The sequence below is a fragment of the Canis lupus genome, chromosome 1 (assembly GCF_003254725.2).
Source record: "Canis lupus dingo isolate Sandy chromosome 1, ASM325472v2, whole genome shotgun sequence".
Lineage (NCBI taxonomy): Eukaryota > Metazoa > Chordata > Mammalia > Carnivora > Canidae > Canis > Canis lupus.
The window spans coordinates 99,840,050-99,853,870 of record NC_064243.1 but is presented as its reverse complement, the minus strand read 5'-3'; the positions used below and the strand labels follow the sequence as shown (position 1 = coordinate 99,853,870).

Genomic DNA, 13,821 nt, shown 5'->3' with positions numbered 1-13,821 from the left:
GTCCCTGCAGAGAGCGGACTGGTTGCTGTCCTTGGGGTGGGGGGAGGGCTAGGAGAGGCAGAGAAGAGAGGACAGTGATGGGCGAGTGTGGACTTTGCCAGCTGCTCTATCCCAGCCAATGACTACTTATTGATAGATGTATCATGTTTCTCATTTATTTTCTGTCCCTCTTCACTACACCATCAGCCCCTTGGGGGCAGCTATCTCTTCTCTGTGCTCGGTTTCTAGCACAAATAAATAGTGAAATATTTGCTACGGTTCGATTGTTTCTATTTCTTAAAAAAGACTTATCTATTTATATGAGAGTCACAGACTGAGACAGAGAGACAGAGACACAGGCAGGGGGAGAAGCAGGCTCCTCGCAGGGAACCCGATGCGGGACTCGATCCCGGATCCCGGGATCACGACCTGAGCCGAAGGCAGGCGCCCAACCGCTGAGCCACCCAGGCGTCCCTCTCTCTTCTTTATTAATAAAAATTTTAATGGACCCTAAAAGACCCACAGAAATGACACATCGCAAAGGGAACATCCCAAATCCAGAAAGAGAACACAATCAGCATTAGAAGCCGCGCCTGCCCCCTTCCGGTCACTAAGCCCCCATATCCATGATATTAACAAAACGTTTACACGCAAAATTACACGTGTAATTTTGACGCCTAGAAATAGGTTTTAAGTACAAAGGCTGTATATACTCCGAAGAGTAAAGCATGGCCAGCTAGGACGCCCAGGCCCGGGTTTCCAAGCAGGGCACCCCTCCAGCGAGGGCAAGCTGGCATCTCAACGCGGGGCCGCGGGAGCCACCGCCGCGGAACGCGGGCGCCTGCGGGCCATCCCGGCGCCGCGGCCGCGCGCAGACGCGAACCCCCAGCTGCTGGGGGAGGACGATCCCTCACAGCCTCATCCCTTCGCAGCTCGTCGGCGCTCCCCTTCGTCCCGGGCATGGAGACACCCAGTTGCCCAGTACCTGGGAGAGCACCGCCCGCAGCTGCCCACCCAGCACCGCCTAGCCGGGTCTGCTGCAGGAGCGCCCCCAGTGGCCGGAGGCCAGACGGCTGGACGGTCCCATTGGCCCGAAACCAGAAGGCTCTCATTGGTGGAAGGCTCGACAGATAAAAGCTTCCATTGGTCAGGCCCTGCAGCGCGCCGCACGGTCTTCTGGGAGTTGTAGTCGCAGCGTCACCAGCGCGGCCGCCATTGTCCGGCGGGCGGAGAGCGGAGTGGTCCCTGAGGCTGGGGCTGCTATAGTGTTTACGGCCATTGCGGGCTACTGTCCTCGACCTGTCGGTCCAGGATGAACCCCGAAGAGGAACCGACTGCACTGGCGATGGCTACGGGGCTGCCAGCGGAATGGCTTCAGGTAACAATAATAATAATGATGGCAGCGGGCCGAGCGACTCCCACAGGTATTGAGCCTTTAAGCCTTCCCCGCTCCCTGAAGGCCGCCTGCTGTGTGATGGCTCACAGTAACTGGTGTCAGTGGAGCGCCGAGATGACAATATTAACAGAATAGAAATGCTCTAATTCATGGAGTCAGCAAACACCCACCGAGAGCCCTCCATCGCGTGGCCCCTGGCCCAACCTGAGGGTAAGAACTGGTCACCACGCACCGCATTAGTGTGGCGGGAGCGACTACCGGGGGCGCAGTGGGGCCCACTAGAACCCAGGATGGTCCCTGCTTGCAAGGCCACCTGGGCAGGTGCCTGATTCAAAGCTCGGCAATTCTAGACTGTGGTCTCCATAAAATGCTATCTCCATGTGGCAGGAACCAAAAATAATTGATAATTCCTGAAGGCCACGTCTTTGAAATTTTGCACATACTGTCTTTTGTTGTTTACAAGGATTTGCATTATTTTAGATTGATAACCTTCAATTTGCATGTTTTCAGATAGTGTTATTGCAGATTTATTTTTTTTTAAGATTTTATTTATTTATTCATGAGACAGGCAGAGCAGAGGGAGAAGCAGGCTCCATGCAGGGAGCCTGATGCGGGACTCCATCCGGGACTCCAGGATCACGCCCTAGGCCGAAGGCAGGCACTAAACCACTGAGCCACCCAGGGATCGCAGATTTCCATTAAATGTAACCACGCTTTAGTTTGCTTTTACTGTGGATGGGTGGGGCAGGAATGAGCCTTGTTAAAGTAAAACAGAGATGGATACTAATAAAAGCAGTCAAGGTATATTTTTTAAAGATTTTTATTTATTTATTCACGAGAGACACACAGAGAGAGGAAGAGACAGGCAGAGGGAGAAGCAGGCTCCATGCAGGGAGCCCGATGTGGGATCGGATACTGGGACTTCAGGATCAGCCCTGGGCCAAAGGCAGGTGCTAAACCACTGAGCCACCCAGGAATCCCCTCAGTCAAGATATTTTATTCAGAACCTTTTGGAATAGGAGAAAGAGACTTCATTACAGAATTGGACTCAATTCCAAATACAACAAGTAAAAGTGGGAATTTATACCTGGGGTTAGGGGTGGGTGTAATTCTTGCTAAACTAACAGGATCCTTTATTATTATTATTATTATTATTATTATTATTATTATTATTATTATTATTTTAGAGAGAGCACAAGTGGAGGGAGAGAGAAAAGGAAAGAATCTCCAACGGACTCCATGCTGAGCACAGAGCCCAGTGTGGGGCTTGATATCATGACCCTGAGGTCATGACCTGAACCAAAACCAAGAGTTAGATGGATGCTTAACTGACTGAGCCACCCAGGTGCCCAATGACCTAACAGGATTCTTGCTGAAGTAGGCCAAGTGATCAGATAATGCCTGGAGGACTGTGGGGGATGAGGACTTTGAAAAGATATGAGAGTGATCAGATATGGTGGGTGGGGATTTTGATTATACCAATTCTTTATGAATCTAAGTAATGCAAAATGGACACAGAAGCCTAGAGATTAAAAAAAAAAAAAAAAAAAAAAGAAGAAGAAGAAGCCTAGAGATCAGGGCCTAGTTAAGAAGAGGGTTCAGAGGAGCCATACTCTCTCAAGGAGAGAGTCTTTGTCAACAGTAAGAGAAAGTATATTATCTGATGCTGTGTAACAACCCAGAACTTAGTGGCATAAAGCAACGATAAATATTACTTCAGTTTCTGATGACAGGAATCCTTGAATGATTTAGCTAGGGGTTCTGGCCTGGGTGCATGAAATTATGATTAATATGTCAATCTGGATTGTTGTCATATGGGACTTGAGTAGAGCTAGAAGATCCACCTCGGAGATGGCTAACACATGTTAGTAGAGCTAGAAGATCCACCTCGAGATGGCTAACTCATTGCCCATTTGGGCCTCTATGTGGAGCTGCTTGGCTGGCCTCACAACTTGTCATCTGGCTTTCCAAAGAGTGAGTGATTCAGGAGAGGGCAAGGTAGAAGCCCTAATGCATTATGTGCTCTGGGGTCAGAATTTATGCACTGTCATTTGCACAGTATCTATTGGTTATACAAGTCAAACCTGCACAGAATAGGAAGGGACTACACAACTAGACAAGGGCTGGGAGTCATTGGGGGTTGTCTTGGAGGCTGGCCACCACATAAGGCAAGGAAGTAGAGGGCTTTGAGGTCTAGTGTAAGCTCCCTGTGGCTACTATAACAGCACCACATATTTGGTGGCTTAAAGCAATGCACATTTATTCTTACAGTTCTGGGGGTAAGAAATTGGAAATCATTTTTACTGGACTGAAATCAAGATGTTGGCAGAGCCACCCTTCCTGTGGAGGAACTAGGGGAGAATCGGTTTCCTTACCTTTTCTAGCTATTATAGCTGTAGACTGTGTATTCTTTGGCTAATGGCCCTTTGTCAGTCTTCAAAGCCAGCAGTATGGCATCTTGCTTTAGTGGTCACATTGCCTTTTGTAGTCTATAGTTAAGTCTCCCTCCACCCTTCCCTTAGAAGGACATTTGTGATTGCATGTAGGGCCCACCTGATTTCCCCATCTTAAAATCCTTAATCACATTCACATTCCATTTATGGAACATTCACTGGTTCCAGAAACTAGGACCTGCGTATCTTTGGAGACCATTATTCAGTCAGCTATATCCAGGCTGAAAGAGGTCATCCTGATAGAAAGATGAGGAGACATTCAAATTTTTTTAAGCAAGATGACTTGAGTTTGAAAAAAAAAAAATCATTCAGGCATCTTGGAGGTCAGGGTAGGAGAAATACTGAGAGCTAACTAGGATGTGGTGGGGGAGGTGGGTAGTGACCAGGTGCTGGCTCATGCCAGTGTGGTTTGGTCAGCCGTGGGAGAGTGTAAAGTAAAGGAGCCTGACAGCCCATACCTCCAGGCACCAATAGTGAAGAGCAAGAGGAGGGCTACAGGGGTCTGAGGTGAAGCAGCAGAGAGGGCCATGAAAAAGCAAGGAATGTTGGGCATCTGGGTGACTCAGTTGGTTAGGCTTCTGACTTTTAGCTCAGGTCATGATATCAGGTTCCTGGGATCTAGCCACATGTCAGGCTATACTCTGAGCAGGGAGTCTGCTTCTCTCTTTCTGGCCCCCACGACATCCTCACACTCTTTCTCAGGTAAATAAATAATCTAAAAAAAAAAGAAAAGAAAAAAAGGCAAGGAATGGTCTCCTGCTAGAATTTCAAGAGGAGACATGAAGTACTTGTGTACTCAGTGGACCTGATGCCTGGGCTGTCACTGACAACCCATGCAGGGTGGGTGATGGTTGAAGGGGCAGAGTGGGGGAGGCAGGAGGTACAGGGAGCATGTATCAAGGTTTGAGGACCTTCTGAGTGGGAGGTGAGGACATGGGGACAGGAACAGAGACCTCTGTTCCCAACCAAAGGGTTCTTCATACCTCCTGCACAACTTTTGTCAGAGCCATATGCCACCTATACTATGATTTCTTTAATATTTTAAAGTCTACTTGTGTTTTTCTTAAAAGAAAATACCCCTTGGTTAATGATGCTTAGCATCTTTTCATGTGCTTATTCGATATTGGTATATTTTATATTTTCTTTGAAGAAATACCTATTTAAATCCTTTGCTTTTAATTGGGTTGTTGCTATTATTGAGTTGTAAGAGGTATGTTTTCCAGATACAAGCCACTCATCAGATGTGTGATTTGCTATTGTTATCTCCCAGTATGTAGATGTCTTTTCTTTTTTTTTAAATTATTTTATTTTATTTTATTTTATTTATGATAGTCACACAGAGAGAGAGAGAGAGAGAGAGGCAGAGACACAGGCAGAGGGAGAAGCAGGCTCCATGCACCGGGGCCTGACGTGGGATTCGATCCTGGGTCTCCAGGATCGCGCCCTGGGCCAAAGGCAGGCGCTAAACCGCTGCGCCACCCAGGGATCCCCTATATAGATGTCTTTTCACTTATTTTTTTTCCATTTCACTTTATTGATAGTGTCCTTTGGAGCACAAAAGTTTTTAATTTTGATGAAATCCAACTTTACTTATTTTTCCTTTCATTGCTTGTGTTTTTGCTGTCATATCTAAGAATCATTTGCCAATCCAAGATTGTGAAGATTTATCACTATGCTTTCTTCTAAGGGTTTCATAGTTTTAGCTTTTATATTTTGTCTTTTATCCATTTTGAGTTAACTTTTTATTTGGTGAGGTAGGGGACCAACTTTATTCTTTCGCATGTTGTCCTGTAGAAAGTGTTTTACAGCCACTTATTCCCCATCACAGCCCCCAAGAAGTGATTCTTTGTAGACAAGAAAACAAGGAAGTAGAAATAAGTACCTGCTCAAGTATACTTCTTGAGGAAGAAGTGGCAGAGTCAAAACTCAGAGTTCAGAAATATCTAGCTTTTGACAGTGGCTACACCCAGCCCACAGAAGGGTTTGATTTGTGGGACATGTTTTAGATACATTACATCAACTTATAAAAATTTAAAGTGGTCAGTTAAAAATTTGAACAAATTTTCAGCTACTCACTAGAAATTCTACTCACTAGAAATCATATGAAGCTTATATTTCCCCATGTTCAGTTGGTTCTGAGTCTCAGCTGCCCCTTCAGACAGGGCTTATATTACCTGTCACCTTCAGTGTCGCCTCTCAAAAATTAAGTACCCTTGTAGGCTCTTAAAGTAGCCCATTTCAGTCACTAATGAGCCTGCCTGGTCCCTGAAAAGGTAGGTGAGTTTCTGACTCCCAACTGTAAACCTCTCTTTTCAGGGAGTCTAATAAACCTTTCTTTGAATGAATCAGAGGATTATTTAGTGTATCATTTAGATGTTACTGTGTAACAAACTATCCCGAAATTTAGTGGCTTAAACCAGTAGCCATTTCTTTAGCCCAAAGATCTGCACCTAAGATCAGTTGTCGATCAGCTGCAATTAGTTTTGATCTTGCTTGGATACTTTCACATGCCCCCAGTGAGACCTGACTCCTACTACTCAGAACATGCACTCTCTCAGGACACTGGCCTACCTGTCCTCTGCTTTTCCATTCCTCTTCCTCTTCCTGAGAGCACTGACAGAGACAGTCAAGCTGTCAAGAGTGTGTGTGATGTTTCAGGAGCCAGTGACTTTCCGGGATGTGGCTGTGGACTTCACCCAGGAAGAGTGGGGGCAGCTGGGCCCTGCCCAGAGGACCCTATACCGTGATGTGATGCTGGAGACCTTTGGGCATCTGCTCTCTCTGGGTAAGGCCTGCTTCCCAAGCTGATGATCAGTCTCCTACAGTGACTTATTCTTGATGGGTTTTAAGTCATAGGGCCTCTGATATGAGGACTTGACCTTGGGGTGGTGATCAGAGATCTTGCATTCTCACTCCCTTGTGGAACAAATGGGCAGGGGTTTTTTTGCCCTTTTCTGTCCCAGGGCAAAGGTTTCACCTTATTGTTAGATGTCCTCGTGCCCTATCAGGAGTCTAGGGCTGGATCTTGAGCTGGTTCTTTCTCTCTATAGCAGATCTGCACATTCTGTGTCTTTCCCTTTTTCCAGGGCCTGAGCTTCCAAAACCTGAAGTCATCTCCCAGCTGGAGCAAGGGGCTGAGCTATGGGCAGCAGAGAGAGAAATTGCCCAGGGCTACTGTCCAGGTGAGAAGCTGCCAAATGGGAATCCCTAATGGGAACAGCTCAAGAGGTGACTACAGATATGCTGCTTGGAAAGGGTGGTGTGTCAGTGTCCCAAGACCACCCAAAGATCCAGTGATCACAGAGAGAAAGAATATAGAGAAAAGTCAGTCAGCAAGGAGAAAAGGCAGATGGGATAAAGTCCAGAAACCAAGATTATAGAGTTTTCCAGTAGAATCACATGGGACATGCTTAGGTCCCCCAGCAGTAAGTTGTGACAATACATGAGAAATCTTAGCTACTAGGGAAGCTTATTAGAGGCTCAGTGCCAGGGGGTTTCACTGGGGGCTGGTCATAGGCTGTGCCTGGCATAGACTAAGATTCCAGACTCCCAGGAGAAAGCGGGTATTAACCATAAACCGTATTGTTGGCACAGTTTGGGTATAGTGAGCCACTCATCATGGTGGTGGGAATACCCCTAAAACCCAAATTCTCACACCTAGCTGAGGGCCAATCTCAAAAGCTGGTCCTTCTAAAGATGGAAGGATGGTAGCCTCGGGCCTGCTCTGTTAGCTGTTTTCTGCACAGAATGTCTGTGCTCTGCTCCTGTACTCCCTGTTTTCCTCATCCTCCTCCCCATCTGCTTTTCTCCAGTGGTAAGAATATGACTTCTTCCTCCCTCTCATGTTCTCTCTCACCAGTCATTGAGTGGGCCCTTTCCACAGGCTCATTTCTTTTTCTTTTTCTTTTCCTTTTTCTTTTTCCTTTTTTTTTTTTTTTTAATTTTTATTTATTTATGATAGTCATACAGAGAGGCAGAGACATAGGCAGAGGGAGAGGGAGAAGCAGGCTCCATGCACCGGGAGCCCGACGTGGGATTCGATCCCGGGTCTCCAAGATCGCGCCCTGGGCCAAAGGCAGGCGCCAAACTGCTGCACCACCCAGGGTTCCCTCCTTTCTTTTTTTTTTTTTAAGATTTCATATTTATTTATTTGAGAGAGAGAAAGAGGGAGAAGCAGGCAGGGCACCGAACATGGGGCTCAATCCCAGGATCACAACCTGAGCCAAAGGCAGACGCTTAACTGACTGAGCCACCTGGCACCCTTCTTTTTTTTTCAAGATGTTATTTAAGTAGTCTCTACACTTGATGTGGGGCTTGAACTAACAACCCTGAGATCAAGAGTCACATGCTCTACAGACTGGGCCAGCCAGGTGCCCCTCTACAGCATCATTTCTAATGTGTGAACTTGCCCTCCATCTTCTCCATTTTACTCTATAAATGTCCAGATTCTGTAAACCTCCACACTCTTATGTTCTCTTAGAAAAAAGGATTGTGTGGGATCCCTGGGTGGCGCAGCGGTTTGGCGCCTGCCTTTGGCCCAGGGCGCGATCCTGGAGACCCGGGATCGAATCCCACATCGGGCTCCCGGTGCATGGAGCCTGCTTCTCCCTCTGCCTGTGTCTCTGCCTCTCTCTCTCTGTGACTATCATGAATAAATAAATAAAATCTTTAAAAAAAAAAAAAAGAAAAAAAAAAGAAAAAAGGATTGTGTTCCTTTGTACATATCTTGAGAAATGGGCTAGTGTAGCTCAAAAGGGTTTGTTTTTGGTTCCCCCTATTCCCCACAAAGCAGCCACTGCTGTATCCGGCTCAGCATTCCAGTAATGCCAAGGCTGATGGTTCTTATTCTTCTGGATTTTTCATGGGGTAATGGCATGGATGCAGCAGCTCTGGCCATCACATCTATGCTTCAGGGAGAGGGAGGTAGGAAGAATACTGACAGTCACATTTGTGTGTCTCCACCTTATTTTTTAAAGATTTTATTTATTTATTCATGAGAGACATAGAGAGAGAGAGGCAGAGACACAAGCAGAGGGAGAAGCAGGTGCCCTGCAGGGAGCCAGATGTGGGACTCCATCCCAGGACCCTGGGATCACCTCCTGAGCCAAAGGCAGACACCCAACCACTGGCCCACCCCAGGCATCCCTACATTTGTCCCCTTTTTTCAGAACTCCAGATTTTGTCCATTGAGGTCTCCTTAGTTAGGACTGGGTCAAATCTACATACCTTACCCCAGCCTCTATGGAGGCTGGAAGGAAGGCCTGCATTGTCATAATTGGCTTATATCTGTTACAATCCCTTCTCTGGACTGGTGCATTGGTACCCTGACAACATTGTAGTCAGGCTATGACTACAGGTTACATAGCCAGAGTAGTTACATAGCTTCTTAGCCTCCCAACAGAATGCCTCTGACACCACCTAGGGCTTTCTGACCTGCAGGAAATAACATGTACCTCCACAAGAGGGTATAGCCTATCATCCTAGGGCAGGGGTGAATCTGCAGTGGATGCAGAAGTACCATGTCTCCTCTGAGGCAAAAGATCCTGAAGTGCCCAACATGTTTGGCTTCTTCCAGCTCCAAACACAAAGTCTGCCAGCCTTTGATCTAGGCCAGTACCTGGGCCTATGGCAGATATTCAAGAGATTTTTGTTGAATGAATGAAAGTGTAAGGCTGTTTCTGCAGATGACGCACTTGGTATCAGCATAAGAGCAGAACAGATTTACTTGGAGGCAGGGGTAGTAAGGATGTAGACCCAGTGAGTTGGGGGCCTGTTACCGTCTCTATGTTTTTTCCACCAACTCCCTCAGAGCTCTTGGTATTCTTTTAGGCCGGGAGCCTGGACCTGAAAGCCAAGTGCCACCCAAGGAGCATGTCCTTCCTGAGGTGGATCCATCCCACGTCACTGAAGGGGAAGGCTTCCTGAGGGATGCTCCCTGTCCCACCATACTGAGGGAAGACCGGGAATGTGAGGGCCAGGTAAAGTTGCCTGAGAAAGAACAGGATAATTTGAGGCAATTGGAATTTAACCTCAAAGAAGCGCCAATTCAAGATAAAAGCTATGAAAGCCTCAGACTTGGGGAAAATGGTGTCCTGAGCTCAAACCTAAATCCATTCCCAGAGATTTCTAGGATTGAGTATCTCTGTGCTTACAACTCACAGGTTATAAACTCGGAACGTAACTCAAGCTTAGTCAGTCAGCAGACAGGCTCCTCAGGAAAAGAGCCGTGTGACAGCAGTGACTGTAGTAGAACTTCCAGTCAGGCCATTCCAATTCTGGAACTCACACGAAGCCAGGTACAGGATAAACCCTACAAATGTACAGACTGCGGGAAGTCATTTAACCACAATGCTCATCTCACAGTGCATAAAAGGATTCACACGGGAGAAAGACCTTATATGTGCAAAGAATGTGGGAAAGCCTTCAGCCAGAACTCCTCCCTGGTTCAGCATGAGCGAATCCACACAGGAGACAAGCCCTATAAATGTGCTGAGTGTGGGAAGTCTTTCTGCCATAGCACACACCTTACAGTCCATCGGAGAATTCACACTGGAGAGAAACCCTATGAATGTCAGGACTGTGGACGGGCCTTCAACCAGAATTCATCCCTGGGCCGGCATAAGCGGACACACACCGGAGAGAAGCCATACACTTGTAGTGTGTGTGGGAAATCCTTCTCACGGACCACTTGCCTGTTCTTGCATCTGAGGACACACACAGAGGAGAGGCCATATGAGTGCAACCACTGTGGGAAGGGCTTCAGGCACAGCTCCTCTCTGGCCCAGCATCAGCGAAAGCATGCTGGGGAGAAGCCATACGAGTGCCGCCAGAGGCTAATCTTTGAGCAGACACCAGCTCTAACAAAACATGAGTGGGCAGAAGCCCTTGGCTGTGACCCACCTCTGAATCCAGATGAGAGAGCCCACCGGAGCGACAGGCCATTTAAGTGTAATCATTGTGGGAAGTGTTTTATTCAGAGCTCGCACCTCATCCGACACCAGATAACTCACACCAGAGAGGAGCCCCAGGGACGGAATCGGCGACGGCTTGAGCAGTCCTTTGGCCGGACCTCACAGCTTGGCCGCCATCAGCACACACACTCAAGCGAGAGCCCTGGGGGTGGGACAAAGGCAGGACAGCCTGCAAGCCAGGCCCTTGCCTTGTTTGACATCCATGAAATCATGCAAGAGAAAAACCCAGTTCATGTTATCGGGGTTGAAGAGTCTTCTATGGGTGCTTCTGTATTATTTGACGTTAGAGAATCCTCATAGGAGAGAAACTACATATGATTTTTGGAACCGCAGGTACAAAAATGTGGTAGATCCACATAGTATGTTCATCGAAAGGAGGACTGGGGGTAGAAATGTCTAAGGTGACCTCTGATTTCTTAAGGAAGTGGTGCTTCGCAATACCTGAGATTCGTAGTTCTCAGATCGGTCAAGCCCAGTGCCCCCTTTAACCACAGGTGTTTTGTGCCATTCCCTATACTACAAAATGAATTCACAGGTAATATAACCTATACACGTGTAGTGTAAAAAATCGAAAAATGGCCGCTTTTTTAAAAGCATAATTAAAAGTAATTTATGGTAGAGTAATGTGTACTCAGTTGGTGTGGTATTTCTCCATATGACTGTGTGGGCCATTATGCATGGACACCTGGGGTGGGCTGTTGTCATCTGGTATATGGGGTATAATGTTGGCCATGAAAATATTGTGAGGGGCATTCCTGTATGGGATGTGATTTTCTTAAGTGGTGACTAACTCTTGCAAAAGTTTGGAACAAAACAAGATACTATTATTTCATTTCTGGAATATTCTGTATAAAATTCTAAGCATGCAGGAGTTAATTTGTGTTTATATGTGAAGCTGACTTAGGATCTCAGTTCATACATTACACTCTGGTTGTTTCACACATACATACATACATGGTCCACAGGGGCCAGTTCTGTACTTCATAGTCATTAGAACACACTTGGTACCCACCACATAAGCCCAGATCAAATGACAAAAAAGCCCCCGTGAAATTCTACTACATTCTCTTGGGGTGTCACAGCTCCTACTGAAAGCCATTACCTTGAAATTGTCAGTGTTGCTTAAGCCAGACGTTCTCAATCAGGATGGATTTGTCCTCCAGGAGACATCTGGTGATGTCTGGAGACGTTGTTGGTTGTCATAACTGGCAGAACAGAGGGGTGCCACTTGGCAGCTAGTGGGTGGAAAATGCTGCTAAACATCCTATAATGCCCAAGATAGCCCCCTTAACAAGGAATTATCTAGCCACAAATATGCCAAGGTAGGGAAATCATGCCCAGCACTACAGCCAACGTTTTCCAGATTAGGTGAGGGCTCTACTAACAACCCTAAACCTTTGATTTTAACAAATGATATCATTAATTGATTTAAACATAAATGTTTTCTGGTGATTTTTTTACTGTTTTGCAACATTCCTAATTGGTGTGAGAAAAGGAAGAGAATCTACTTATTTTTCTGAGTGATGCAAATTTTAGCATTTTTATCATGGACATTGTAAAACATGAATAAGCCCCACTTTTGACCATTTCTCCTCACTGCTGTGTGGGGTACAGATTTGGGAATGTTCTACCTATCAGTAGTGCTTTTTGGGGTAGGGGACACCCAATGGTAACTTGCTGGTTCCAGACAGCTCTAGAAGCCAGGCCTGCAATTGTCCCTTTACCTCCACCTCAGCCCCCATAATGGCAGCTCCTGAGGGTCATGTTTCCCCAGTCTCAGAGGCTGAGGTTACAGTGGCCTTGGTGGGTAAGCTGGGAGCAAGCTTGTCACTTGCCTTCCTCTCCAGGCAACAGAGATCTTTACAAATTTTTCTATTTCTCATTTCAGGTCGCATTTCCTAGGCATAATATCCCTACTGATAGTCTTACAGATGTTTTGAAACAAAGGTAGATGAACTCCTCAGGGGAGGTTACTATAAACTACAGAGGACATGATTTTATAAGTATAAAAGTAATGTAAATTCTTTACCGCAAATGTGGAAGATGCACAAAAGTAAAATTTAATTCCTCATACTTCCACTATCCAGAGATGGTCATTACCATTAAGATTTTAATTTTCCTATAATTTTTTCTTAAAAATACATGTATACATATAGTGTACACTAGGTCTTAGGCGCACAAAAAATGTATAGTATTGTTATGTTTAGAAAATTGGAATCCTTTCTAGTTCTCTTGTAACACATGTTTCTTACTATATTTTGAGCATTTTCCTCTGCCAATGAATTTCATGTAGCTTTTTAAATTACCTTTCAGGAAGATTGTAACAGTGTGACCACCTAGCATTTTATCAGCCTTGACTTTTATCCAAAAGGGGGGAAGGATTTCCTATACATTTCCAGGGGAAGTATAAATTGATACAGGCTCTGTGAAGGGCAACTTACTAGTTGCTATCTAAAATTACAAAGACACAAACTCTTTGTCTCAGTAAACCTGTTGCTGGGAGTGAATCCAATAGATTTATTTGTATGTTGTAGACTATTTGTACATGGTTTCCCTATGGTATTGATTTAAGAAGTAAAAAATTTGTAAACAACCTTAGTGTCCACCATGGGGAACTGGGTTAGTGATTTGTGCTGGAATGGAGAACTACACAGCTTTAAAAATGGGGACTGTCTATGTGATAATATGGGAAAGAGCTCCAAGATACATTGTTAAATGAAAAGGTATAAAACAGTGTGTAAAGTATGTTTCCATTTGTGTAAAAATTTTTTTGGTCACACACAGACAAACACAATCTCCTAAGGGTACAAAGTAACAAGGCATACTGGTTGCTCTTGGGGAGGAGAACTGGGAGGAAAGGGATGAGGAATAATTTTCATTCTATATCTTTTGATATTTTTGGAATTTTGAAACATGTAAAAGTATTAACAGTTCAAAAAATAAATTTAAATTAAAAATCTCAACTCTTGCAAATTAAAGTTTGATAGTTGGTTTCATTGTTCTCTGTCATGCACCCCCCGCC

At 45.6% G+C, this 13,821-nt stretch overlaps 1 protein-coding gene across 6 annotated transcripts; it reads left to right on the top strand.

The window, feature by feature from the left end:
* The first annotated feature begins 1,169 nt into the window (after positions 1-1,169).
* Positions 1,170-13,777, top strand: ZNF8 (zinc finger protein 8). 6 transcript variants are annotated; one of them, XM_049096087.1, is made up of 5 exons: positions 1,220-1,357; positions 1,944-2,079; positions 6,487-6,613; positions 6,915-7,010; positions 9,658-13,777. In XM_049096087.1, exons 3-5 carry the CDS (start codon positions 6,580-6,582, stop codon positions 11,097-11,099), a joined length of 1,572 nt encoding a protein of 523 aa, XP_048952044.1. In that variant the 5' UTR covers positions 1,220-1,357; positions 1,944-2,079; positions 6,487-6,579; the 3' UTR covers positions 11,100-13,777. The 6 variants fall into 6 exon arrangements, with proteins under 6 accessions (XP_025277070.1, XP_025277075.1, XP_048952044.1 ...); XM_025421285.3 differs by lacking the exon at positions 1,944-2,079 and having other exon boundaries at positions 1,170-1,357; XM_025421287.3 differs by lacking the exons at positions 1,220-1,357; positions 1,944-2,079 and adding an exon at positions 1,379-1,585.
* The last annotated feature ends 44 nt before the right edge of the window (positions 13,778-13,821 follow it).